This window comes from Jaculus jaculus, chromosome 1 (genome assembly GCF_020740685.1).
Source record: "Jaculus jaculus isolate mJacJac1 chromosome 1, mJacJac1.mat.Y.cur, whole genome shotgun sequence".
In the NCBI taxonomy this organism is placed as follows: Eukaryota; Metazoa; Chordata; class Mammalia; order Rodentia; family Dipodidae; genus Jaculus; species Jaculus jaculus.
The window spans coordinates 226395101-226420232 of NC_059102.1; the positions used below are offsets into that span (position 1 = coordinate 226395101).

General features: G+C 50.4%; 1 protein-coding gene across 1 annotated transcript; it reads left to right on the forward strand.

The window, feature by feature from the left end:
• The first annotated feature begins 15579 nt into the window (after window positions 1-15579).
• Window positions 15580-18225, forward strand: Foxc2 (forkhead box C2). Its single transcript, XM_004666047.2, has one exon. It carries the CDS (start codon window positions 15821-15823, stop codon window positions 17351-17353), a length of 1533 nt encoding a protein of 510 aa, XP_004666104.2. The 5' UTR covers window positions 15580-15820; the 3' UTR covers window positions 17354-18225.
• The last annotated feature ends 6907 nt before the right edge of the window (window positions 18226-25132 follow it).

A 25132-nucleotide genomic window follows, 5' to 3' on the forward strand; every position in this document is an offset into this window, starting at 1 on the left:
CTCATATTTGACAGCATTTAATCCAGCAACCCTGATTTTGGAGGAAATATATCATTTACTGGCTTCCTAAATAATGCTATATTTATCAAGAGTTCAATGCACTTTCAAATAACTGTAGAATTCAAGTTCACCATAAAAAGGACTGTAAAAGAAGAAGGCCTCCTCTAAAGTGGGTTCAGATAAGGAAAGCTTGAAGGGTGGAAGCCTGCTGCTTGCTAAAAACAAACAGAAAACACCGGCTGGAGAGAAGGCTCAGCATTTAAGGCACTTGCCTATAATGCCTAAGGACCCAGGTTTGATTTCCCAGTACCCAGGTAAAGCCAGGTGCACAGGATGGTGCCTGCATCTGGAGTTCATTTTCAGAGGCTAGGAGGCCCTGGCGTGCCCATTCATTCTGTCTCTCTCATTCTGTGCAAATTAGTTAATTAATTAAAAAAAAAAAAACAGCCTGGCTTGGTGGTGCATGCCTTTAATCCCAGCACTCAGGAGGCAGAGGTAGGAGGATCTGAGACTACATAGTGAATTCCAGGTCAGCCTGGGCTAGAGTGAGACCCTACCTCAAAAACAGACAACAACAACAAAAAGGAGGAATGTCTCTTCTCCTTATCCTTTGCTGAAGAAGTTCCCTAGATCTGTTTGTCTGTAAACAACCTGAGCCCCTCCCTGGAAGGTTTAAATCTGATCCTGACATTGTGATTGGTTAAACTGAGCCCAAACCTTGGGCTCATGGCTGGTTAGCTCAGCTCCCATTCAGAATCTATAAATGATCCCAATTTGGGCTACAGAGTGGGCTTTACCACCCTCTTGTCTGGAGCTCTCTGAGCTTCCTCTTCTTTCCTTCTCTTAATCTAAAGTCTCTGGTGTGTGGATTTTAATTCTTTAAATTAACTAGACAACAATCCGGGATACCCTAAATTTATTGGTGCATTGAGGTATTGGCATATTGACAAGGAACCCCAAATTCCTATTTCAATATGAAGGGCCTTCATGTATTGATATGTTGGTCCTCAACTTGGTGGGAACTATTTGAGAGGCAGTTGGCCTTGGGGGTGCTGACTTCCTATGGATTAATCCACCATTGAGTTCAGAGCTGAATGAGCAATTAGGAAGTAGGTCCCTGGGGGTCTGCCATTGAAAGGGATCTTTCTCCCTCCTTCTCTCCTTCCCTTTCCCATCCAGCTTCCACACCAGCAGCTCTGCTCCACCCTGTGATCCCATCTCCATGTTCTGCCTCCTCACAGGTCCAGAAACAACAGAACCTTGGACTGAAAGCAACTATGATCAAAATATTTTCCCAGTCATTTCGTCCCAGAACTGGAAAACTGATGAACATATGTAGCATACCTTAAAAATTGGCTTTTGGGGCTGGAGAGATGGCTTAGCGGTTAAGGCTTTGCGTACAAAGTCCAAGGATCCCAGTTTGACTCCCCAGGACCCACGTAAGCCAGATGCACAAGGGGGTGCACGCATCTGGAGTTTGTTTGCAGTTTCTGGAGGCCCTGGTGTGCCCATTTTCTCTCTCTCTCTCTCTCTACCTGCCTATTTCTGTATATCTCCCTCAAATAAATAAATAAAAACAAAAATATTTTATTAAAAATGGCTTTTGCTACTATTTTATTTTCCTGACCACTGGAATTGTGATCTGCTAGCTTCCTGCTATGTTTTTAAAGATGGCCATAAGTTCACTGGAAGAAATTGACTGGTTCCCCAAGTGTGAGAGGGATGTTTTAAAGTGCAACTTGAATTGTTCCCCATTTTCTAATGTATAGTTATCTCATAGTGTGGTGTTTTCCTGTGTGATTTTTTTTGTTATTGTTACTAATATTTTATTTATTTACTTGCAAGCAGAGAGAGAGAGAGTGAAGGAGAGAGAGAATGGTGACACCTGGGCCTCTTGCCACAGCAAACAAACTCCAGACACATGCTCCACTTTGTGCATCTGGCTTTATGTAGGTACTGAGGAATCAAACCAAGGCTGTCAAGCTTTGCAAGCAAGCACCTTTAACTGCTGAGCCATCTCTTCAGGCCACATAGTGTGTTTTAAGTTAGTATTTGAGCTCACCTGAGGATGTCAGAACAAGCACTGTGGTGGTCTTCCCAACCCATAGAAGGCACTGCTGAATTGTTAGTTCTGCAGGCTTCCTTTGTTCCCGAAAGGGGTACCGCTTCCCTCAAACTGCTCCCTCCTCAGTGATACTCTGTCCTTACCTTCCACTAGTCACCAGACCCATTTGGTGTAGGGTTTAGTTTTCAGTGGGGCGCTTTTTTTCCTTTCTTTTCTTTTCTTCTTCTTCTTCTTCTTCTTTTTTTTAATGAACGTAGGTCGACAGCTTCCTGTATAGAAGCACAGCCTTTCTCCTTATCAACATCTCCACTGGAGTGGTGTATTCACCACAAGTGATGAGCTTACATTGTTACATCATGGTCACTCTGGTCCACAGCATGCGTTAGGCCCATTTTTAGTGGGGTAGGATGTTTTATCTGTGAAAGCGCAGGGTGGTGTGAGGGACAGTATCTCTGGTGTGGGAAATGTGAACCAAATGAGGAGGGGCAGACTCGAACTCAGAGCTGGCAGGGATGTGATTTGGCAGAGAGGTGAGAATGAGTGTGGATGCTAGGAGTGAGGCAGGGTCTCGGCTGCTCAAAATTGGCATCTCGAAGCTGCAGAGTCTCAGCTGTGAGATGCACAGGTGGGGTTGATGCAGGGTGCAGGGAAGCAGGAAGATTGTGGGAAGAAGGTGAAAGGGGAGAACTAGGAGATCTAGAAGGTACGAGGCTTACAGACTGAGGCAGGTAACACTCCTGGGGCTGGGTGGTAATAGTGCGAACAGTAAGGGATCCTTGTGAGGCTTTAGGCTTCCTGGTCTTGCCAAAAATACAGACTCCTCTGGATGGGGATGGCACAGGCCTGGAATCAGCTGATGTGCTAGTCTGAATGTATTTCCTCCAATAGACTCCGGTGTCTTATGAAAGCTTGTAATTTGGATTTCTAGCGCCTTAGCTGGAAGAAGTGTATTGTGGGCAGACCCTGGGGTCTAGTATGAAGGTGAACTTTGGGACAGATCTGATTCCCAGCCCAGAGGAATGCGGCACAATCTGAGCTCTGCCTGGGTCTCTGCTCTTCCGCCGCCAGTTTTGTGCCTGCATGTGGTGCTGGCTGTTTGGTGGTTGTGCCTCCTTGCTTGGATTTGTGAATGGGAGCCAGTTTCTTCCACCATTGATGGAACTTCCCCTGCAGCTGTACGCTGAAATAAACCCTTCCTCCTACAAACTGTGTCTAGTTTGGATGTTCATCCCAGCAGTGTGGAGCCGACAATAATGGCCCCAGTGTGAGCTTGGACTTCCAGTGGTAACTGTTCCAACAGGTTTCATCAGTGGCGACACATGCAGTGTTCTGCTGAGGAGGACATTAGAGGGACACTGTATGATGGGGTCAAGGGCATTTGGTTACTACTTCCTGCTCAGTTTTGCTGTGAGCTAAAATTGCTCTAAACCTTCAGCTCTACTTAGAACCAAATACATGCTCAAGTGACCTAAGTGGTCTCTCCCAGGGGACAGAGTTGGGGTGTCTGAGTCACAGCTCCAGGGCGCTTCCTGGTAGGGTCCATTTCTCCTATGGGCCTTCTCACTGCTGCTGCCTTTTCTTTTTCCATCTAACTGCAAAGTGTGATGTGACAGAGGAAAGGTGGGCCTCTTGTTAAGTGTCCCCTGCTTCCAAGCATTGTACTGGTGTCTCATCATTGTAAGCAGGGCCATGCCAGCGTGTCCTCTGAGGAGGGAAGTGGAACCTGGGCTGCTGCTTGGCCTCTGGGCTTTGGGACTTTGAGCAGAGCTGGACCCTGGCCACACTTGTGCTGCAGGGACCTTGTCCACTCACCTGAAACAGTTCACAGATCAAACACCTCGCTGAAAGATTTTATTCTCTTTATTATTTTATTTTATTTTTGGTTTTTCAAGGTAGGGTCTCACTCTGGCCCAGGCTGACCTGGAATTCACTATTTAGTCTCAGTGACTGTGACTATGGCCTTGAACTCACAATGATCCTACTACCTAAACCTCCCAAGTGCTGGGATTAAAGGTGTGCACCACCTTTAATCCCATCCAGTTTTTTTTTTTTTTTTTTTTTTTTTTGGTTTGCTCTGGCCCAGGCTGACCTGGAATTCACTCTCTAATGTCAGGCTGGCCTCAAACTCACAGCAATCCTCCTACCTCTGCCTCCCAAGAGCTGGGATTACAGGCATGTGCCAACAAGCCCAGTTTCTCTCTCTTTCTTTCTTTCTTTCTTTTTTTTTTTTTTTTTTTTTGAGACAAGGTCTGTCATTGGCTCAAAGCTTGCCAATGAGGCCAGACTGGCTGACCAAGAATCCTCTTGTCTCTGCCCCCTCAGAGCTGGGAATAAACCCACCATGGGGCCACAGACTCTAGGGGTGGAAATCAGTCCTCCTGCTTGCAACACAAGCACTTTACTGACTGCATCATCTCCCCAGCCCCAACCCTGTGGGCATCTTTATCTTTATTTACCAGTGCCAGCAATTCAAAGTATGAAGGAAAGTGAACGCTTGACTACATCTTCACCTTTTAGGTGTCAAGGCACCACTTGATCGCTACCTTCTCCAAGAGGCTTACGGCGCTCCCCTCCTTCCCCTCTCCCAGGCTTCCTAGCGTGTGTGGCCGTGCTCAGGGAGGGACAGGGCAGCCATGCAGGGAGGACACTGGCCTTCTGCCTTCAATCCCAAGGCAGTCCTCGCCAGCCCTGAGAGTCCTGTCTCCTTTGCCAAATGCAGAGGTGGAGGCGATCTCGCACAGTAGATTCTGGACAGCAAGAGCTCTCAGTGTGTTTGTCTAAGATGAAGGTTTAGCAGCAGAGTGCACACTGTGCAGGAAGAGCACAGCCTCTGCCCAAAATAAGCCCATAAAATGTCTGAATTGCCGGGAGTGCTGGCGCACGCCTTTAATCCCAGCACCTGGGAGGCAGAGGTAGGGGGATCGCCATGAGGCCACCTTGAGATTACATAGTGAATTCTACCTCGCAAAACCGAAAAAAAAAAAGAAGTCTGAATTGAATTCTAGGCTTGAACCACTGTGTGGGAGACAAAGCCTGTGGTCACTGCAGGGGGGGCATGTTTCCAGAGCCCCCAAGTGATAGTCATCCACTCCCTTTCTAAGAACGGAGCATGGAGCCGCTGGCAGAAGCTGCTCCTGGACTGAGGGTTGTTTTGAGTCTGGCTTATTTCCTGGGTCTGGAACGCCCATCCCATAGGCTGAGAATCTTACGGTGTCAATATGCTCCTGGCTTCTTCTCCTCCCTGGTCAAGTTCCTGTCTGACCTTTCAGGCAGGGTTCTGCAAGCTCCCCAAGGGTGAGTCACAGGGGCTCGGGGTGCTGATACACATTGGGTGGCAAGTGATTAGAGCCCTGACTTCATCCTTATGCTCTGGGCCATGTCTGTATAAGTTTAGAAGCTTTCATAGAGAGGACTGTCATCTCTCCAAGTCGTCCTTTTTTTTTTTTTTTTTTTGAGACAGGGCCCCAGTCTTTATGCCAGGCTAACCATTCGCTATGTTTCCAAGGCCAGCTTCAAACTTGTGATTCTTCTGCCTCAGCCTCCAAAGTGCTGGGATTACAGGCATGAGCCATTCATTCCAAGGGCCAAGAGAAAAAGCCATCATAGCCAGGCATGGTGGCACACTCCTTTAATCCCAGCACTCGGAGGCACAGGTAGGAGGCTCGTCATGAGTTCAAGGCCACCCTGAGACAGACTACATAGTGAATTCCAGGCCAGCCTGGGCTAGAGCAAGACCCTACCTTGAGAATGGAATTTCAAAGGGGAAAGCGGGGGGGGGGGGGTAGGGAAGGTACTACCATGGGATACTTTTTATAATTATGGAAAATGTTAATAAAAATTGAGAAAAAAATGAAAAACAAAAATGAACAAACAAAAAAGCCATCATGACCATCCCCTGGAAATCTCACTGTAACACCAGCCCTTAGGCTCAGCGTCAGACCTATTGAAGTCACAATGGACACTTTATTCATTTTCATGATCTGTCATATATACCCATTTGTTAACTTGCGAATTTCAGAACATGAACATACTGTCATTTTTTCATATTCCCAGCCCATTCCCTTCTTTTGTCCCCGCTCTGCCCCTCCTATTCCACTGAGCACTCTCCTCTTTCAAAGTAACCCTTTTTCAGTTTTGATTTTTCTTTTATTTTTAATGTTTTATTTTATGCTTGATCTTAGCCAAGAAGTGAATTTTTATTTTATTTTATCTGAGAGGGAGAGGCAGGGAAAGAGGCAAATAGAGAGAATGGGTGTGCCAGGGTCTCCAGCCACTGCAAACAAACTCCAGATGCTTGTGCCACCTTGTGCATCTGGCTTATGTGAGTACTGTGGAATTGAACCTGGGTCTTAGGCTTCACAGGCAAAGCGCCTTAACTGCTAAGCCGTCTCTCCAGCCCTGTTTTGATTTTTCATTCTTTTTGTCCCCCTCTATCTTCTATGTCAAAATGTTGATGGGCTCAATATTGTGCAGGTCTTGTGGGAGAGACAACAACTGCTGTGCTGTGACATCCTGAATTCACTGGTCACTTTATGTGTCTGGAACACAGGGCCCCAAAGTACTTCTTCCCACCCTGTGACTCTTGCATTTTATTTATCCAGCTGTGAAGAAAACTGAAACTATGAAATCTGCAGGAAAATGGGTGGATCTGGAAAAAAGTATACTGCGATAACCTGGGATCAGGAAGACAACACTGGATGTTCTCTCATATGTGGGTCTTAGCTTTGAATTTTTGGACCTGTATTCAAGCTAGAGTAAGTGTCAGTAGGCGAGGCCAGGAAGCTAGGATGAAGCTGGGATGGAAGAGGAGTGGGGCGGGGTTAGAGGAGAGAAGAGTAGAAGAATAAATACGGGAGGGTGTGGAAAGCTCTAAGTGGGGGCAGCAGAAAGGGAGATCGGAGGGATGGGGAAGGGATACAGAAAACTAAAGACATTATAAATGAGACATATAGAAACTACTTTCTCATTGGTTAATTTTAATTTTTAAATTTTTTGAGGGGGGTGAGGTAGGGTCTCATTCTAGCCCAGGCTGACCTGGAATTCACCATGTAGTCTCAGGCTGTCTTCAAACTCACAACAATCCTCCTACCTTTGCCTCCTGAGTGCTGGGATTAAAGACAAGCGCTACCATGCCCGGCTTAATTTTAAAATATAATTTAGAAGAGAGAGAGAGAAAGGGGGATTAGGCAGAAGTACCCTATTGGAGTGGAGAATGTGTGTTACAGGTAAATCCCAGTGCCAGGAGTAGGTTGTTTCCCCCACAGTAAGCTCCCCAAAACCATATAAGCTACTGCCAAGGCTCTTGGTAGCCCCCCAGAACTAGATGGTAAGACTATTGCTGAAGACTCCGCATGCTTCAGTTGCAACATGCTGAGAAATCAAGCAGGGCCTCCTTCTTGCTGGCTAGCTGTCATAGTCCCGGGGAAGAAAAGTCATCAACAGTGGATTCTGCGAGCTATACAATTGACCAGACAGCCAATATGTGCCCACTGGAGCAATAGTGGCAGATCAGTTATGGGAGCAACCAGCTGCCCCCTAATTGGATTTGAAGCCCAGTCCATGGGGTGGGGAGATCCATGCCTGGTACTGATAGCCAAGTCAAAAGCCTATGGCTTGTCAGGTCATAGGCATTTTTTTTTTTTTTTTTGAGATAAGGTCTCATGTAGCTTAGCCTGGCCTTAAACTCCTGATCCTCCTGCCTGCACCTCCCCGGTGCTGAGATTCCAGGTGTGCCCCACCGCACCAGGCTCCCCAGGGCCTGTTAGAGCAGGAGAAGCTCTGCACCAGAACACAACCTCGGGGCACCTAGAACCCTGCTTCGCGTGTGGTTCACATGTGTGTTTTCTTAACACGCGTTCATGCTGTGTAGTCCAGGCTGGCCTTGAACTCACAGCAAACCCCCTGTTTCATTTTCCTGAATGCTGGGATTTTCTTTCCCTTTCCCTTCTTTCCTTTCAGTGCTGAAATGGCCTCGTGGTTCAAGGTGACTGCTTAAGCCCAGACCCTCACACTAGTTAGGCAAACACTCTACCACTGAGCCCCGTTTTACATCTCTGTTTCGAGACAGGGTCTTATGACGTTACCCATGCAGGCCTTGCACTTGTACGTCAGCCTCCTGACTAGCTGAGAGGACAGGTCTGGGCCTCCAGGACCGGCTTACTTCAACTTTCCTAATTCCCAAGGCCCCAGCCCTTAATCACACAGAGGCAATGGGTTACGAGAGGGTCCCGTCCATTGCTTGGTGGCTTTTTCAGAGTTCTCGCTTCAGTTTCCTCACCTACAAGGTGATAGTCTGAACAGTGCCCCACCCCGGAGAGGATTTGATAGGGCATCAAGGACAAAACACAGGGCACATTGCTTGGCACACTGTCTGCATACATGGTATTTTCCTGCTATATCAGGGAAAGGCATCTTGGAAGGGACTCCACATTCCTCCAGTGGACACTGTGTGCATCTGCTACTTGCTAGAGGTGCTGTATAATGACTGAGTGGCAGAAAGGGGAGGGCACAGTCATGGCCTATTCACAGATTTAGGACACGTGCAGTCCTTGAATGCCATCTTGCTCATTTGCCTGAGCACAGGGAAGACCCGTATGCATGAGTCATGAATGGAAGTGAAGTGATGTGTATGTCACTTCTAGGCTAGAAGACTTAATTCCCAGATGGGACGCCCTCCTCCTCCCCTGACAAGATGGTGGGTGAGTCTAGGCCAAGGGGTCTTCCTGCACGGCTTGGCTGAGCAAGGGCCCTGTCCTGGCGGGATTTGGCCACTGAGACTTGGGGTGTTTGGCACTATAGCATAAACTATCCTAAAACAATTGATTTGTGGTGTAAAGCAATCAATTACACGGTGGTGTGGACTTGGGACATGCATCACATGGGTAACAGAGAAGCGTGAGTAACTCTGAAAGGGAGCATCCATCTCTAGGGCTAGGGAGATGGTGCAGTGGATTGAGTGCTTGCTGCACAAGTGTGAGTACCCCAGTTCAAAACCCTAGCACCCATGGAAAAAGCCAGAAGCCATGGCAGGTGTTTATAATCTCAGCCACAGGAGAGAAGGGAGATGGATGCAGAAGAATCTTCCAGAAGCTCCAGGATCAGTTATCCTGGGGATAAAACCAGTGGTAAATGAGAGACCCTGCCTCAAAGGACGTAGAAGGTAAGGTCTAACATCTGAAAACTGTCTTGTGATCACACTCATGTCCTGGCACATGCATGTCTGCACTCACACCCATGCACACATAAACACACAACACACACATACCCCAAAAGAAGCATTGTGTCTCTGGTATTATGCTTTGTTTTTTTTTAAATTTTTTTGTTTATTTTTATTTATTTCTTTGAAAGTGACAGTGAGAGAGAGAGAGAGAGAGAGGGAGAATGGGTGCTCCAGGGCCTCCAGACATTGCAAACGAACTCCACATGCATGTGCCGTCTTGTGCATCTGGCTAATGTGGGTCCTGGGGAATCGAGCCTCGAACCGGGGTCCTTAGGTTCACAGGCAAGCACTTAACCACTAAGCCATCTCTCCAGCCCTGGCATTATGCTTTGTAAACACCTACAATACTCTACTGAACAGCCTATGTCTTTGATTGTGTTCATCATGAAAAATATTGAATTATAAGACAGTTCTTGAAATACCAGCTTTAAATAATACCCACAAGATGTAATAAACATCATAGCTATTCATGGTTATAGTTTCTGAAAATTTCAAAAGACAAGGAAATGGGATACTGGACCAAGTTAGGTCCTTACTGTTTTCCAGCCCCACCTGTGGAAGGATCTCTGCTTTGTATCATACTCATTTTTTTTTTTTCCTTTTGGTATTTCAAGGCAGGGTGTTACTCTAGCCCAGGCTGACATGGAACTCACTCTGTAGCCCCAGGCTGGCCTCCAACTAATAGTGATCCTCCTATCTCAGCCTCCTAAGTGCTGGGATTAAAGGTGTGTGCCACCACCCTAGGCCATATCCTTGTTTTATTTTCAGAGTTAGGAGATTTTTGTTTTCAGAGCTGGGTTTGGTGGCCCACACCTATAATCACAGAACTTGGAAGGTTGAGGCAGGAGGATCACTGAGCTTACCTGGGTTACAGAGTGAGTTCCCACTCAGCTTGGTCTAGAGTGACACTCTGCCTCAAAAACAAACCAAAAAAGAAAAAAAAGAAAAAGAAAGAAAGAAAGAAAAGCGGGGCGTGGTGACACAAGCCTTTAATTCCAGCACTCAGAAGGCTAGAGGTAGGAGGATCGCTGTTTCGAGGCCACCTTGAGGCTACATAGTGAATTCCAGGTCAACCTAGGCTAGAGTGAGACCCTACCTCAAAAAAGAAACAAAAAAAGATTTTTTTTTTTTTGGTTTTTTGAGGTAGGGTCTCACTCTAGCCCAGGCTGACCTGGAATTCACTATGGAGTCTCAGGGTGGCCTTGAACTCATGGCAATCCTCCTACCTCCACCTCATGAGTGCTGGGATTAAAGGCATGCGCCACCACACCCGGCTAAAAGATTTTTTTTATACAACGTTTTTAATTGGAAAATTTTCTAATTTACAAGCTATAAGTATGTTACAATGAACACCCCCACACCGTAAACTTAATAAGTGTCCATTTTACTACATTTCTGTTCTTTGTCCTTTCTATTCCTGCCACCTTTGGTGGAATGTTTCCCTCCCTCTCTCTTTCCTTCCTCCCTTTCTCCCTCCCTTCCTTCCTTCATCATCTGGGGATAGAACCCAGGACCTTGTGTGTGACAGATAAGCACTGAATCACTGAGTTACATTTCCTCTTGAGCCTTTAAAAAGTTGCAAGGAGCCGGGTGTGGTAGCGCACGCCTTTAAGCCCAGCACTTGGGAGGCAGAGGTAGGAGGATCACTATAAATTCGAGGCCACCCTGAGAATACATGGTGAATTGCAGGTCAGCCTGAGCTAGAGTGAGACCCTACCTCAAAAAAAAAAAAAAAAATTGCAAGGATGATGGCATTAGATCCAAATATTTTGACATGTGCTTGCTAAAGCCAAGGACTATTTCTTACCTGAGCAGGAGTTATTGCCACACTCAAGAATCTGAGCTTTTAAGATTATTATCTGATACATAGTCTGAAGTCAAATTTCCTCAAGCCTGTCCTTTGTTGGCTTTAAACTCTCTGCCATCTAGGATCAAGGGTCGCACTTAGCGGTCTCTTTAATGTCCTTTAAGAAAAGGTCCCTGCCCCCACATACACACAGGGCACTGCTATTTGTGGATGGCACCACAACGCAGCTCTTGCAAATGTCACTCTCAGTAAAAGGAGTTTGAGCCCCTCAAAGAGCGCAAATTTTGTCTTGAAAAAAGTGACTTCTAGAAGCCAAGTTACCAAAGGTGCTTAAGAAGCAAGTGTGCCTGTGTGTAAGCCACAGGTCTGGTCCCAAGTAGCTTTGGAGAACCAGAGACTGCTCTGTTATCTGGTCTCTTTCCTTAAAACCCAGACAGAGGTGGAAGGAATGAGGAACAAGGGACGCTGGAGGACACAGGGAGAAGCCACACTCCCACGTTCTATGTGGGGTTCACTGCTGAGCCTCAAAGGAAGGCAGAAGTGCCCGGGACAGTCTCCAGACCCTCTGTTGAGCGGGCCTGTAACCACACATTCCAAACAGCTTTGGGATCAATCCCTCTGCCTCCCACCACACCTCAAGACAGCCCAAAACCACCATGGAGAGAGTTTGCTGAACACCCCTCGGGGAGGTGGGTGGAGGAGTGGGATCCAGTCCTTTAATCACCTAAGAGGTTTCAATCTTTCTTGTTTCAAATTTCAGCCAGTTTCCTTGGAGATTTTTTTTCCTTCAATTATTTATTTATTTAAGAGAGAGAGAGAGAGAGAGAGAGAATGGGTGTGCCAGTACCTCTAGCCAACTGTAAATGAACTCCAGATGCATGCACCATCTTGTGCATCTGGCTTATGTGGGTACCGGGGAACCAAACCTGGGTCCTTAGGCCTGAGAAACAAGTACCTTAACTGTTAAGCCATCTCTCCAGCCCTTCCCTGGAGATTGCTTGCTCTGAGAAAGAAGTCTCATGTCATTTCTTTTTATTTATTTTTCTTTTCTTTTTTGGATTTTTGAGGCAGGGTCTCATTCTAGCCCAGGGTGAGCTGTAATTCACAATGTAGTCTCAGGGTGGCCTCAAACTCATGGTGATCCAACTACCTCTGCCTTCCAAGTGCTGGAATTAAAGGCATGTGCCACCACACCCGGCTTCTCATGTCATTTCTGTTTCCAAGTCGATCATGTCCTGGACACATGAAAAGCCTATGGAAAAATGATAGTAATAATTGTTATTATTAGTATCATTATTATTATTTATTTACTTTTTGGTTTTTCCAGGTAGGCTCTCACTGTAGGCCAGGCTGACCTATAATTCACTATGGAGACCACTAGGGTGGTCTCGAACTCACAGCAATCCTCCTACCTCTGCCTCCCGAGTGCTGGGATTAAAGGCGTGCACCACCACGCCCGGCTTCTTATTAGTATCATTATTATCAGCTATTCTTGTAACCAATGCGCCTAGGGCAACTTCCCTGTTGAGTTTTAAGGTTTTATTCCTTCTGTGTAATGCAACAGAGCTACCGTAAGGTGGCAGCACCTTCGTTATAACCAAACCGCTCTGGCTGTTCTTGACCCTTTCCTTATATTTTTTTCAAAGTAGTTCCCCTGTTGGCCTCACGATGGCGCCAAAACCCACAGAGTCCGCCCCGGGGCGCCGGCAGGTGAAGGAGGCAGGGGCAGCGCCCTGATGAGAAATGACAAGCGGAGTGGGAGGAGGGAATTGCCGGTTTCGTCGCTCATTATTTTACCGACACACGGGGCCCTCTGGGGTCTGATTCTGCTTTTGGCTCACTGACAACAGGGTAAGGAAGGGGCAGTCAGCAAGAAAGTGTCCGTCTCGGAGCCAAAATGCTCGGTTAGGTGAAGGCTGAGGATCCGAACCATGGCTTCTGGAGGTCCAGGTGTGGGGGAAGTGTTGCTTTTAGAAGCTGAACAAACATCTCCCCTGGACTCCGACGGAGCCCAGGAGAAACCCAACTCCAGGGCGAAGGGAAATGTCTCTATCACCTTTCCGTGGCACAGGCAGGTTTCTTCCCTCCAGCCTTCATTTTTCTTTGGCAGAAGGGGAAATTGATCCACTTGGTACAGAGTTCTTTTCAGATGACATCGGCTTAAACCTGGGCAAACTCAGGCAGAAAGTGACATTTTTGGAACTCAGTTTTTACAGGCGGACAAGTCTGGTTTTTGCCCTATGCTGTGATAAAGGTACTTAACACACGACTACACACACACACACACACACACACACACACACACCTCATAAAAGCAGAGTAGGCACTGTTCCTTCAGGAAGCCAACAAACCCAATGGTTCACACTTAGAGTAACATTGTGAAAACTCAACACTGAGGGCTGGTCACACACTTCAGGGGAAAAGGGCACTTTTGTCATAGTTATTTTTTAATATGAACGCAAAGCACTAGAACTATTAACAATAAAGTCATACTGGGAGTTTGGGGTGGGAGGAAGGGCTCAAAGCATTGCTGAGCACTGGGCAGTTTTTTTGCTTTGTAGCAGTTAGGAGGGGGCAAGTTTAGCAGATCCAGAGCGCTCAGAAAATTCGTGTTTCAGAAGTAGAGTAGTGAGGTAAGAAGACCTTAGATTGTGATTTTATTTTGTCAAGAATCAAAGATAATTCTTATGATTTTTTTTTGTTGTTGTTTGGGTGAAAATGAATGAAATGCCCCTAGTGACCTCGGAGCTAAGAAAGAGGGGTTTATTCTCCCACACCCCTTTGCTGAGAACCTAACAAGCAGAAGCGACAAGAGAACCCGAAACACAAATGTTTTATCTGCATTCTTCCCCGTGACCCAGCCAGACTGCCAGGAGGATTCGGACCCAGGTTGAACTTTTCCGAGCTGTGCTTCTGGGGAAGTGGTCTCTGACTGTTGGAGGTGCAGAAGGAATAAATAATCAGTTCACAAATAAACAAGCCGTCCGCAGGGTTCCTAGAGAGAAGCAGAAAGCTTTGAAGGTCGGGAGACCTTGGAATCATAGAACCAGGGAGGAGTCTTCAAAGCCGAGGTGACTTCCAAATTCCCCTAGAGTGTCTCGGCCCTCAACTCACCTTATAGAGGATAGAGAGAAAGAGAGGCAGTGAGAGAGGGAAGAGGGAGAGAGAGACTTAAAATATAAAGTCACCTCGTAGAATCCCAAGGGGGTTGGTGCCAAGCGGGGCCAGGGAAGCTGACAGGCCCCGGGGCGGCACAGCTCTACGCTCCCGAGCGCATCTTCCTCGAAGTCCCCACAGAAAATAGGTTCTGGGCTTCTCCTGACCGGGAGAGGACCCGGGTAGTTCCCCCTCCACCCCCGGGCCTGGTCTGTGGCTCGGTGGGGTGGCCGGCGGCATTGTTAGGGTGCTGGTGAGCGCGCGAGTCAGGCTGTCGCAGGAAATTTGTAGCTGGGAAAAGAGGGAGCCACCTCGCTGCTGGCAAGGGTGGGCTGCCCATGGGGGAGAGAGGGGGACCGAGCGGTTATGTCACCCGCTCCCTGGAGACCCACAAAACTGCTCAGGGTAGCGGGATCGGCTACGAATCCATGGCCAGGTCAGGAGGGAATCAAGTTCTCTAGATCGTGTCTGGGGAGCCGGATCGGGCTGAGGCAGGGGGATTCCGGGTGTGGAGTGGGCCTCCTTTGTAAGTGATTCTTCGTGCCCCAACCTCGAAACGCCCGGCGGAGTCTTAACGACGCATCCAGGGAGGGAGGCCCGGCGGGCTCAGCCAGGCACGGTGGCTCTCAGTCCATTACACCTGGACCCCGATAATTAGGAAATCTAATTCTTCGCCTCATCACTCATTAATAAGAAACATCGCGCAGGATCGCCGCTACTTACAAGGTCTTTGGAAGAGATGCTGACCACATTAATCAATTCGATTTTACATTTTAAACTAAACATCTTTTTTTTGAAAATTAACTTTTTTTTGGTTCCGGACACGTGGGCCTGTTAACCACAATGTGATAATAAAATAAATTTTCATAAGATATGCCTCTTATTTTTAAAAGTCTTCCAGTTAAGACCGAGCTGCAAGCTAAGTTTAGTGCGAAGCGGCTGGGTCTTAGAGCCGACGGATTCCGGCGCTCCTCGCTCTGATTGGTGCCATCCTCCGCGCAGCTGCCGGCTGATTGGTCCAAAGTCCCCGGAGGGGGCGTGGCCCGAGGAAAGTAAAAACTCGCTTTCAGCAAGAAGACTTTTGAAACTTTTCCCAATCCCTAAAAGGGACTTTGCCTCCTTTTCCGGGCTCCGCCAGGCAGCCGGTCTGGAGCCGGGCTCGCCGACTCTGCGCGCTGCCGACCTGCCGGCGGGGGCTCGAGCGCCGTCGCCCCTTCCTCGCGCCCACCGGAGGAAGGGCCGGCCTCGCTCCACGGCGCGCGTGGCGTCCCCGCCCGCCGGGGCTACCACCCGCCGGGCCGGCGCTGCGGTCGCCCAGGGTGCACCCTCCAGGATGCTGACCCACCCAGTGGGCTGAACTCGAACGTTCCTTCAGGGCCCCAGCGCCGGCGCCACCTCCGCGTCGCGCCCGAGGCTTGCCCGGGAGCCTGGGGCAAGCGTCCCCGCCGCCCGCCTCCCTTCTTCCTCTCCCGCTCTGCGGCTCTTCCAGGCCTCGATCGGTGCTTCCCTCCCCCCGGCCCCGGGCCCGCAGTCGGTGCGCACAGGGCGGTTGGCCGGCCGTCTCGGACGCAGCATGCAGGCGCGCTACTCGGTGTCCGACCCCAACGCCCTGGGAGTGGTGCCCTACTTGAGCGAGCAGAACTACTACCGAGCGGCGGGCAGCTACGGCGGCATGGCCAGCCCCATGGGCGTCTACTCCGGCCACCCGGAGCAGTACGGCGCGGGCATGGGCCGCTCCTACGCGCCCTACCATCACCACCAGCCCGCGGCGCCCAAGGACCTGGTGAAGCCGCCCTACAGCTACATCGCGCTCATCACCATGGCGATCCAGAACGCGCCCGAGAAGAAAATCACCCTGAACGGCATCTACCAGTTCATCATGGACCGCTTCCCCTTCTACCGGGAGAACAAGCAGGGCTGGCAGAACAGCATCCGCCACAACCTCTCGCTCAACGAATGCTTCGTCAAGGTGCCCCGCGACGACAAAAAACCCGGTAAGGGCAGCTACTGGACGCTGGACCCGGACTCGTACAACATGTTCGAGAACGGCAGCTTCTTGCGACGTCGCCGGCGCTTCAAGAAGAAGGACGTGCCCAAGGAGAAGGAGGAACGGGCCCACCTCAAGGAGCCGCCCCCGGCCACGTCCAAGGGGCCCCCGGCTGGGCCCCCCCTAGCGGACGCCCCCAAGGAGACCGAGAAGAAAGTGGTGATCAAGAGCGAGGCGGCGTCGCCCGCGCTGCCGGTCATCACCAAGGTGGAGACGCTGAGCCCCGAGAGCGCGCTGCAGGGCAGCCCGCGCAGCGCGGCTTCCACGCCCGCCGGCTCCCCGGACGGCTCGCTGCCCGAGCACCACGCCGCCGCGGCGTCCAACGGGCTGCCGGGCTTCAGCGTGGAGAACATCATGACGCTGCGAACGTCTCCTCCGGGAGGCGAGCTGAGCCCCGTGGCCGGGCGCGCGGGCCTGGTGGTGCCGCCCCTGGCGCTGCCCTACGCGGCCGGGCCGCCCGCAGCCTACGGTCAGCCGTGCGCGCAGGGCCTGGAGACGGGCGGCTCGGGCGGCTACCAGTGCAGCATGCGCGCCATGAGCCTGTACACCGGCGCCGAGCGGCCCGCGCACATGTGCGTCCCGCCCGCGCTCGACGAGGCCCTGTCGGACCATCCGAGCGGCCCGGCGTCGCCGCTCAGCGCCCTCAACCTCGCCGCCGCCGCCGGTCAGGAGGGCGCCCTGGCCGCGGCGGGCCACCACCACCAACATCACGGCCACCATCACCCGCAGGCGCCGCCGCCCCCGCCGCAGGCTCCCCAGCCCCAGCCCGCTCCGCCGCAGCCCGGTGCCGCCGCCGCCGCGGCCGCCGCGGCCCAGGCCACCTCCTGGTATCTGAACCACAGCGGGGACCTGAACCACCTCCCAGGTCACACGTTCGCGGCCCAGCAGCAGACTTTCCCCAACGTCCGGGAGATGTTCAATTCCCACCGGCTGGGCATGGAAAACTCGACCCTCGGGGAGTCCCCGGTGAACAATGCTAGCTGTCAGCTGCCCTACCGAGCCACGCCGTCCCTCTACCGCCACGCAGCCCCCTACTCCTACGACTGCACGAAATACTGATGCGCCCCCCAGCACTCTCTGGCCTCGGTTCTGTTCCCGCTTCACCTCCAAGACGCGACTCTCTCCGACAGTTAAGGCTGCAGAGACACGGACGCAAAAGCGACAAACCGTACTCACTTTCTCAGATACCCCCCGGAGCCAGCCCTTGGGCCGCCGGTGAAAGCGTGCAGGTAACTTTAATTCCGCAGCCCAGTTTGAGACCCCAGGATGTCCCTCTAAGGGGATGCGGCAAGATGAATAAGGATTTTTAAATTCCCCTTCCCCTGTTAGGTTGCTGTCTGTGCCTGGCCTGCTCCGCTCGCTCGGGCTTCAAAGATTAAGTTATGGACCAAATCCCATAGGGACCACCCCCTTCCCTAATGACTTTCTGTAGAGACTCCCCACAGGTGTGTGTGGGTCTCTATAGATGATGTATGTGCTGTGTGTAATTTTAAATTTCTCTAACCGTGCTGTAAAAGTGTGTGGATTTGTAATCAGGCTATGTTGTTTTTGTTCAGAGCCATTAATATAATATTTAAAGTTGAGTTCACTGGATAACTTTTCATCTTGCCCAACCGTTTCTGCCAAATTGAATTCAAGGAACCTATGTGGGGTTTTCCCGCTCGCTGTACAATTAATGAGCTATAATTCTTTTCCCAGTCGTAGGTCTTTTACAAAGCAAGAAAATAATTTATTTTTGTCAGTGGATAACAAAGTCAAGTATCTGATACTTTTGATTTAGGAAGTGGGATGGTTTTGTATAGTAGACTCCATCCTAAGTACTCCTCAAAGAAGAAGAAAAAAAAAAAGACTGAAGATTTTAGCTTCGTTTGTGTTTGTCTCGATTGTTGTATTGACCTTAAAATAAACCCATGTTGTTTTTTCTGCCCAAAGTTCGGACAGTGTGTTTGTGTTCTTACATTTAAAGAAAAAGAAACAAGATGTGACAAACCCACCTGTTCTGATTATTTCTGTTCCACAAGTGTAGCCCTCTGTGGATACTTGTAGGTGGTCACAGAGTGGTGCCCGGTTGTGTTATTTAGTGACAGAAAAGGCTTCTGGTTCATGGGAACATCCCACCTTTGCATTTTGCTTTTCCTCTCGGCGGCGGTGCTCTGCAAACCCCAACGAGGCTGTGAGAAGGACAGGATCTCACAGCTTGTTGAAATACTCCCAGTGACAGGCAGAAAAGGCACACCAATTGTCAAAACAGAACGGTGCCACTCCAGCTTAGAGACCAACTCAGCTCCGAGTTTAGTGGCAAAAGAGAGATAGGACAAAAACCATCTCCCTTTTTGTCAAGCCAAGCCGGAACAGTTCTGCTGTCCCTCGATTTCCTAAAATGCGGGCTTCTGGCCCAAGGGAGTGATTTTCTGAAGTCCGAATTTGTTCCCAGCTAGTGGGGATCAAAAGGGGCTGGGGTGCCCTCCTATTTAATGTCTGTCCTGGGTGATTAGATTAGAAGTGAATTTCAGCCCAAGTTATTTCTCAATTTGGATTTCAGATGATTCCCTGATGTAGTGAATAACCTCAAAAACTCACTGCTCCTCTAAAGCAGAACGCTTTCAGAGCGCTAAACTTATCTAGTTTTCAATATGCTAAATAACGGGAAATATTTTTCTTTCTGATTTTGATATTTCATCTAAAAATTAAAACATTATTTTAACAGTGACACGCCTTGTGAAATGCATTCTCTTACCTGTTTTGCTAGCTAAAATGTACAGCTTCTCCTGCCTGCCTGCCTGCTCACTTGACTTTTGGGGCCTGAGTATCAAGCTGTTTCCATCCCAACAGGAGAGCTAACCTTGCCCACCAAAGCGCTTTATGAAACACATGAGGGTCGAACAACAGCAACTTTGCCAAAGGTTGCTGGGTGCCAGCATCTGCCATTGTAACATGGGCATTGCTGTTATTGTTGACTAGCATTTAACCTCTATGTTATCTTTTTTTTTTAAGTAGAACTAGGCAAAGTTTGAAGTCTAATAATGTTCCTTCTATGTGCAAGACATCCTTTCAACCCATGGCTTCAGAGATTGTGGGTGGTTAAGACTTATAGCCCAGGTTTCATTCCTTTCTACAAAGTGCAGGGCTGCAGGCGTAACTTTGAGCCGCGCCGGGCCAGGAGGGCTTGGGTTTCTGAGTTAGAGAAGGTCCTTGAGGAACATTCTGCACTTTGTGCCCCCTCCTCAAGACTCTGGTTTCATTTTGCTGGGGCTCTCTTTGAGCCACTTGCTCCAGGAGGGAGACACCGACTGCTTGGGATCACAAGCCAGCTGGCTCTGGCTTTGCCCAGATGTTCAGAGGCCTCTCTGAAAACTCGCCTTCATCTTAAGATTTGGAACCCTTCAAGCCCCATGACTGACAAGGCCTGATAGACAGCGGGGAATAAGGGAGAGGGAAGGGTGGGGGCACAGAGAGCATGCCTACTCGGCTCTTGTAAGTGCTTCTTAAAGAGGACTTCTCTGCAAGGTGGTGGCTGGAGAAGGAACAGGCCATAGCCCCTAGGTCGTTCTATACTCCTGGGAACAGGGGCAGTTTTTATTTTGTGGGGGCGCAATTTGGGGCTTTGGCCACATCTGTGAGGGGTGAGGGAGAGTGGGGGACTCAGGCTTCTGGGGCTTGGGTTTCTCTGGGACCCTAAATCTTCCTCAGTCAGAAGCCAAAGGGGGCTGGAGAGGTGTGGCCACAGGCTAGATCCTAGGTCTGCGCTGGGTGCCGCTGGCTCGCAGCTCTACCTGCCCGGGCCTCCAGCACCTCTGGCCTAGCGGCTTTGCAGTACCTCCTCCAGCCGCCGCCAGCAGCGTGGAGCGCGGGCCGGCCGCAGCTCACAGCCGCTGCGGGTGCTAAGACCCAAACACCGACAGTCCTTGATTCACACACCCGCTCACTGACTTCCTTAGGCCACTCTCTTTGGCAGGAGGGAAAGGAGTTTGATGGAAGAGCCAGCCCGAGTGTGTGCCCACCTGGGGGCCCCCTGGGGTGATTTTGCCATGCAGGAAAGCACAGCTGGGTCTGGCAACCGCGTTCCCTCCTGACCGAAGAAGAAGAAGATGTGATGCAGCGGGGCGATGGCAAAGATGCTGTGAATAAAACAGGAGCAAGTCCAAGACACTGGCAGAGAAGGTTGGCGTGGTGTTTGCCCCAGTTCTGATGGCCCTGCCTAGGTGGGCTGACTCACCAAGGCCCAGTTTTGACTGCTGGGGACCTGCAGAGAGACCAGGTGTGCTCAGAACCCTCACACTCCCAAGCTCCAGACACTGCCGGTGGAGTAATGCCCAAACCTCCTCACTTTGAAAGACTCTGAGATGACACCCTAACCTCCCAGTTTCAGGACTCACCTGCTGGTGCCCAGGCCTGTACCAGAGCCAGCCTTGATCGGCAGCCATAGCCCTCTCTGCCCCAGACAACATGGCTTGTCCCTGCGGATGCAAACTCTGCAGTGACTTGGGACCAGGATTGCTGGAGCCTCGGCCTGGAAATTCATTTCAATGATGATGGCTAATCTCTTGCCTCGTGAGCAGACCTCTTCTGCTGTCCTCTATTCATCTGTAGAGTCACTGGTAGTCAGGACCACTGGCACCTTCCGCCTAGGTGTGGCCTGAGCTACACTGGACTTCCATCTACAGAAAAAGAAATGACGATCAGATGTCAGCGGAGAAGCAAATGAAGGGTCTTGGGAACTTTGGGAACCTGGGAACTTGCCTCATAAATCCTTTCAGGGTCCTCTTCCCCTGTTGCCACACTCCCTAAAGGGCACTTTTGGCCATTGAGAAAGGCTGGTGAGTTGAACCAAAGCTCAGAAAGATGTTTCCAGCTCCCTCAAAGGAACTCTATTCAATAGTGATGTCTTCCCCTTCCTCCTCTACTCTCCCAAATCCAAAAGAAGGGGCAGAATTCCCTGATGGGGCTTTATTGTAAACCACACATTGGGGTGAACAGAGATAGAAACACAGAGGACAGACCACCTTAATATTGTGAAGAGCCAATGCCTTGTGAAGAGCCAATGCCTTGAGAAAGCACTGAGGTCTCCCAGCATGCATGGATTCCCCCAAGGCTGCTATGTTCAGCAGGAGCTTCCGGCCACTCCACTCCACATTCTTGTTTGACTGCCACGGACTGAAGGTGGGTCAGCCTTAGATGCAGCTTGGCTAGGGATGGGGACATTTGAAGTCCAGTTTTGAATTCAGGCGTGTGTGGGGATGGGGTGGGGAACAGACTGTGTCAGAGCCATCCAAGACCGCTGTCCCCCCCCCCTTCCCTAGAGCCTTCTCACTCCCCATATTTGAAATGCTTTCCCAAGCTTTGAGAAGCATTCCCTGCCCGCTTCTCTCACCTGCTGGACTCACCAAGGTGGTGCTTTCTGACACAGGCATTCAAGGAAGGGGATGGGATGCTTCTAGGACATCTGTAAGCCACTATTCCCTACCTGGGATGGTGCCTGGAAAGATGTCATTCACCTTTAGGTTGGGCCAACCTCCTTTTTTTTTAAAAAAAATTTTTTTTTATTAGCTTTCTCATTCTAAAGTGAAAAGAAAAAGAAGAAGAATGAAGTGCCTTGGGTACTGGATAGTGTTTGACTTCATCCTGTCTCTTCAGGGGCTGGTTTTTTTTTTTAAGTGTCAGGCCTGTGAGGACTTCATCCTGGGGCTGTGAGGGGCTGAGCAGGCATGGAGGGAGCAGGGCAGTTGACAAGGGCGCAGGTGTCCTAGATCACTCAGACGTGGAGCGGCTTAGCTAGAGGCTTCCACGGTCCTGAGTGCTTTGTGCACAGTCTGCGACGACCCAGCTAGGAAGGCCTTGATAGCAGAGAGGTCCCTGTGACTGGAAGAGCTGTGTTGTTCATTCCAGGGCTCTCACCCACCCATGCTGCTCTTTCCCACGTGTGTCCTCCCTCCCAGTGGAGTCTTTCTTCCTTCCTTTCTTTCTCTCTCTCTTTTTCTTCCTCCCCCCTCCTTTCTTTCTTTCTTTCTTTCTTTTTTGAAGGTAAGGTCTCTCTCCAGCCCAGGCTGATTAAAATTCACTGTGTAGTCTCAGGCACTGGCCTCGAGCACACAGGATCCTCCTACCTTGGTGTCCTGAGTGCTGGTATTAAAGGTGTGCGCCCTGCGCCCTGCCCCGTGGAGTCTTTCTCTAGTGCTCCATTCCCAGTACCAGCCTAGGCCCCATAAACCTACTAGTGCAGGGTTTGGGTTATTTCACCCCATTCCCTTGGGCTTCTGGTCCAGTTTCTCAGCTACAAAGCAAACCTGATAGGATTATGAACATGGTTTTGGAGAGGCTTGATGGCGCTAAAGGCAGCCTGTCCATAGAAAGTTCTCATATTCCTGATCAGGATTCTGGAGAGCCAAGGAAGGCCTTTTTGGTCGGTGATGGCATCTATCCCGACATGCAGGGCAGGGCTGTGGGTGTGCTCTGTCTGCCTCCTTGGGAGCCTTCCGTCAATTCTGGGAACAAGGTGAGCTATAAGTAAGTGCGTCATCTGAAAAACCCAGGCCTACTTGTTGGGCCCCATGGGGATAAGCAGGTCCAGCCCCAGAGCTCCTCCCCCCAATGCAGGGAAGAAGCAGAAGAGCTCCACTGTTTTCGAAAGGGGAGAGGAAAAGAGGGTCTAGAGTTGTGAAGGTATTGAGGCTTCCAGAGGTTCCCAGCACGGGAGTTGTCAGGCATACCCCCTCCAATCTCCATTTCTCTCTTCCCTTCCTCCCTCGCTCTTCTTTCTCTTTCTCCTCAGGACACCACTTTGGAGGACAGACCTGTCACTTCTGCTGCCTGCTCTGCCCTTTGGAGGACTTTGTTTCTTCTTTTAGTCTGTCTTTCAGAAAAGCTTGGGAGGGACCATCCACAGGGCCTCACATGCATATACACAGTAGCCCGTGGTCATGCAGTTTTTTTCTGCCTTTGGAACATTTCCCTGTAGTAGAGTTCAGGCCCTTTAACTGGGCCTCAGTTTCCTGGTCTTCAAAATGGGAAGGATAAATGGGAAGGACAGTCTAACGCTTTACCACTGAGCAGTATCCGCACACCTCCTTTTACTTTTCGAGACAACACATCCCTAAATTGCCCAAATGGCCTTGAACTTATGATCCTTCTGCCTCAGCTTGGCTAGGGTTTCACCACGTCTGAGAGTTGCAGTGGAGCTGGACTGACTTAACACACGCCCTTAGAACATAGCCAGTACTCAGTTACTTTTAGCGACTAAGTCTGTTACTAGACTTCATCTCCAATGGCTTTAGGGTGACTGGAGGAGTGCTGCCTTTTTCTACACCCCCCTCAACCCAACATACTGCCCATGAGATGGGGTCAAAGGCATATTGCTATGTGTGCTATACACAACCTGTGACCTGGCCTGATGGTTGGAAAAGGTCTGCAGACGATGGGGAAGACGACCCAACTACTCCATGTGGGTGCATGTGGGAGCTGCCCCTGGATCTCATCCCTTCTCTGGCCTTTTATCTATTTTCTGTTGTTGCTTGCAGAGGGCTCTCTCTACCCCAGTGTCTAGGCTCAGGCTTGCTCCTGCAGGAGCACATATCCGCTTTATCCTAGGACTGGGAATGGGGCTGTCTGCCCGCATCCCACGCGGAATCCCATGTCTGTTCCCGCCACGCTGGAAACGTCACAGACCTAAGAGCATCTGGGCAGGCAGGAGGTCTCAGGGTTGTCCTGGGTGGGAGAATTGCTTTCACCATGCTGATCTTCAAGAGCAGCTATTTTTTCTGGAATCTGAAGCTTAAGGAACCCCTAAAGAAACTCCTGGTGCCCCCCGCCCCGGCGGGTCCTCACCCGCCGTCTTCCAGGCTAGCGCTCGGTCCATAGCCAACCGAGCTTCCGCACGAGGGCGCATCCGCTCTCAGGCTCTGGGACTCCAAGGGCCTTGCGCAAGGCAGTCCCCGGAAATTCGGAAACACGCCCCAGAACCGGGTTCCTTCCAACAAGCAGTCCCTCCCCAGGCTCAGGTTACAAACTCCTGGCCTGGGAGCCCGGCTTCTAGCCGCGCCAGAGCGGGACTAGGGCGGGATGCTAGAGTTCTATGGCTGGGACAGCTTGGAGACATTGCTTGCCGACAGCTGGACTTGCGCCTCCTAACTACGAGTGTTTTGGGTTTTTTTTTTTCTCTTTTCTTTTTTCTTTTCTCCTTCACTCTCGGTGCCCCGCCCACCAGCCGCCCAGCTCTCCGCCCACGTCCTGCCCATGCCCAAATCGGGCTCGCTCAGATTCCAGCACAGATTTGCCTTGGAGTTTCAAAGACGCGCCCAGACCTCGCGGCGCGCATCTCGAGAGAGCGAAGGATGAGGTTGCAGGATGTGGGGTGCCTGGGGGGAGCCGCGGCAAGGGCCACAACAGGGTGCAGAGGTGGCAGAGGTCCCTTAGTGACACAGACTTGTCTCCTGGTCTCGGTGGGTTGAAGCGAGGCCCAGAAGCTGCAAAGAGGGAGATGGGCCCTTTCAAGCTTGGGCTTCCGGGGCTCATTGATGTAGAGAAGATAGGTGCTGGGGGGGGGGTGTGGATCCCAGGTTACAAAGGCAAGGTCACGCCGGGAGGACTTTGCTCCGCCCCTCTTGCCTAGGATTCTTTAGTGTCCCTTTGTAAGACCCCTAGCCTAGGTTACCTGTTGGGCCCAGGTTAGAACTGCAACCCCATAGAGGGAGACGGGGAAGTGTCCCAACGGCCTGGCCAGGCGCTCCTTCTGGCGGTTTGGCCCTAAACCGTTTTTTTTTTTTTTTTTTTGACTCGGATTGAAAGTTCCTTTTTTTGTTGTTATTTCAAATTTACCTGCTTCTCTGCAATAGGGTATCCACA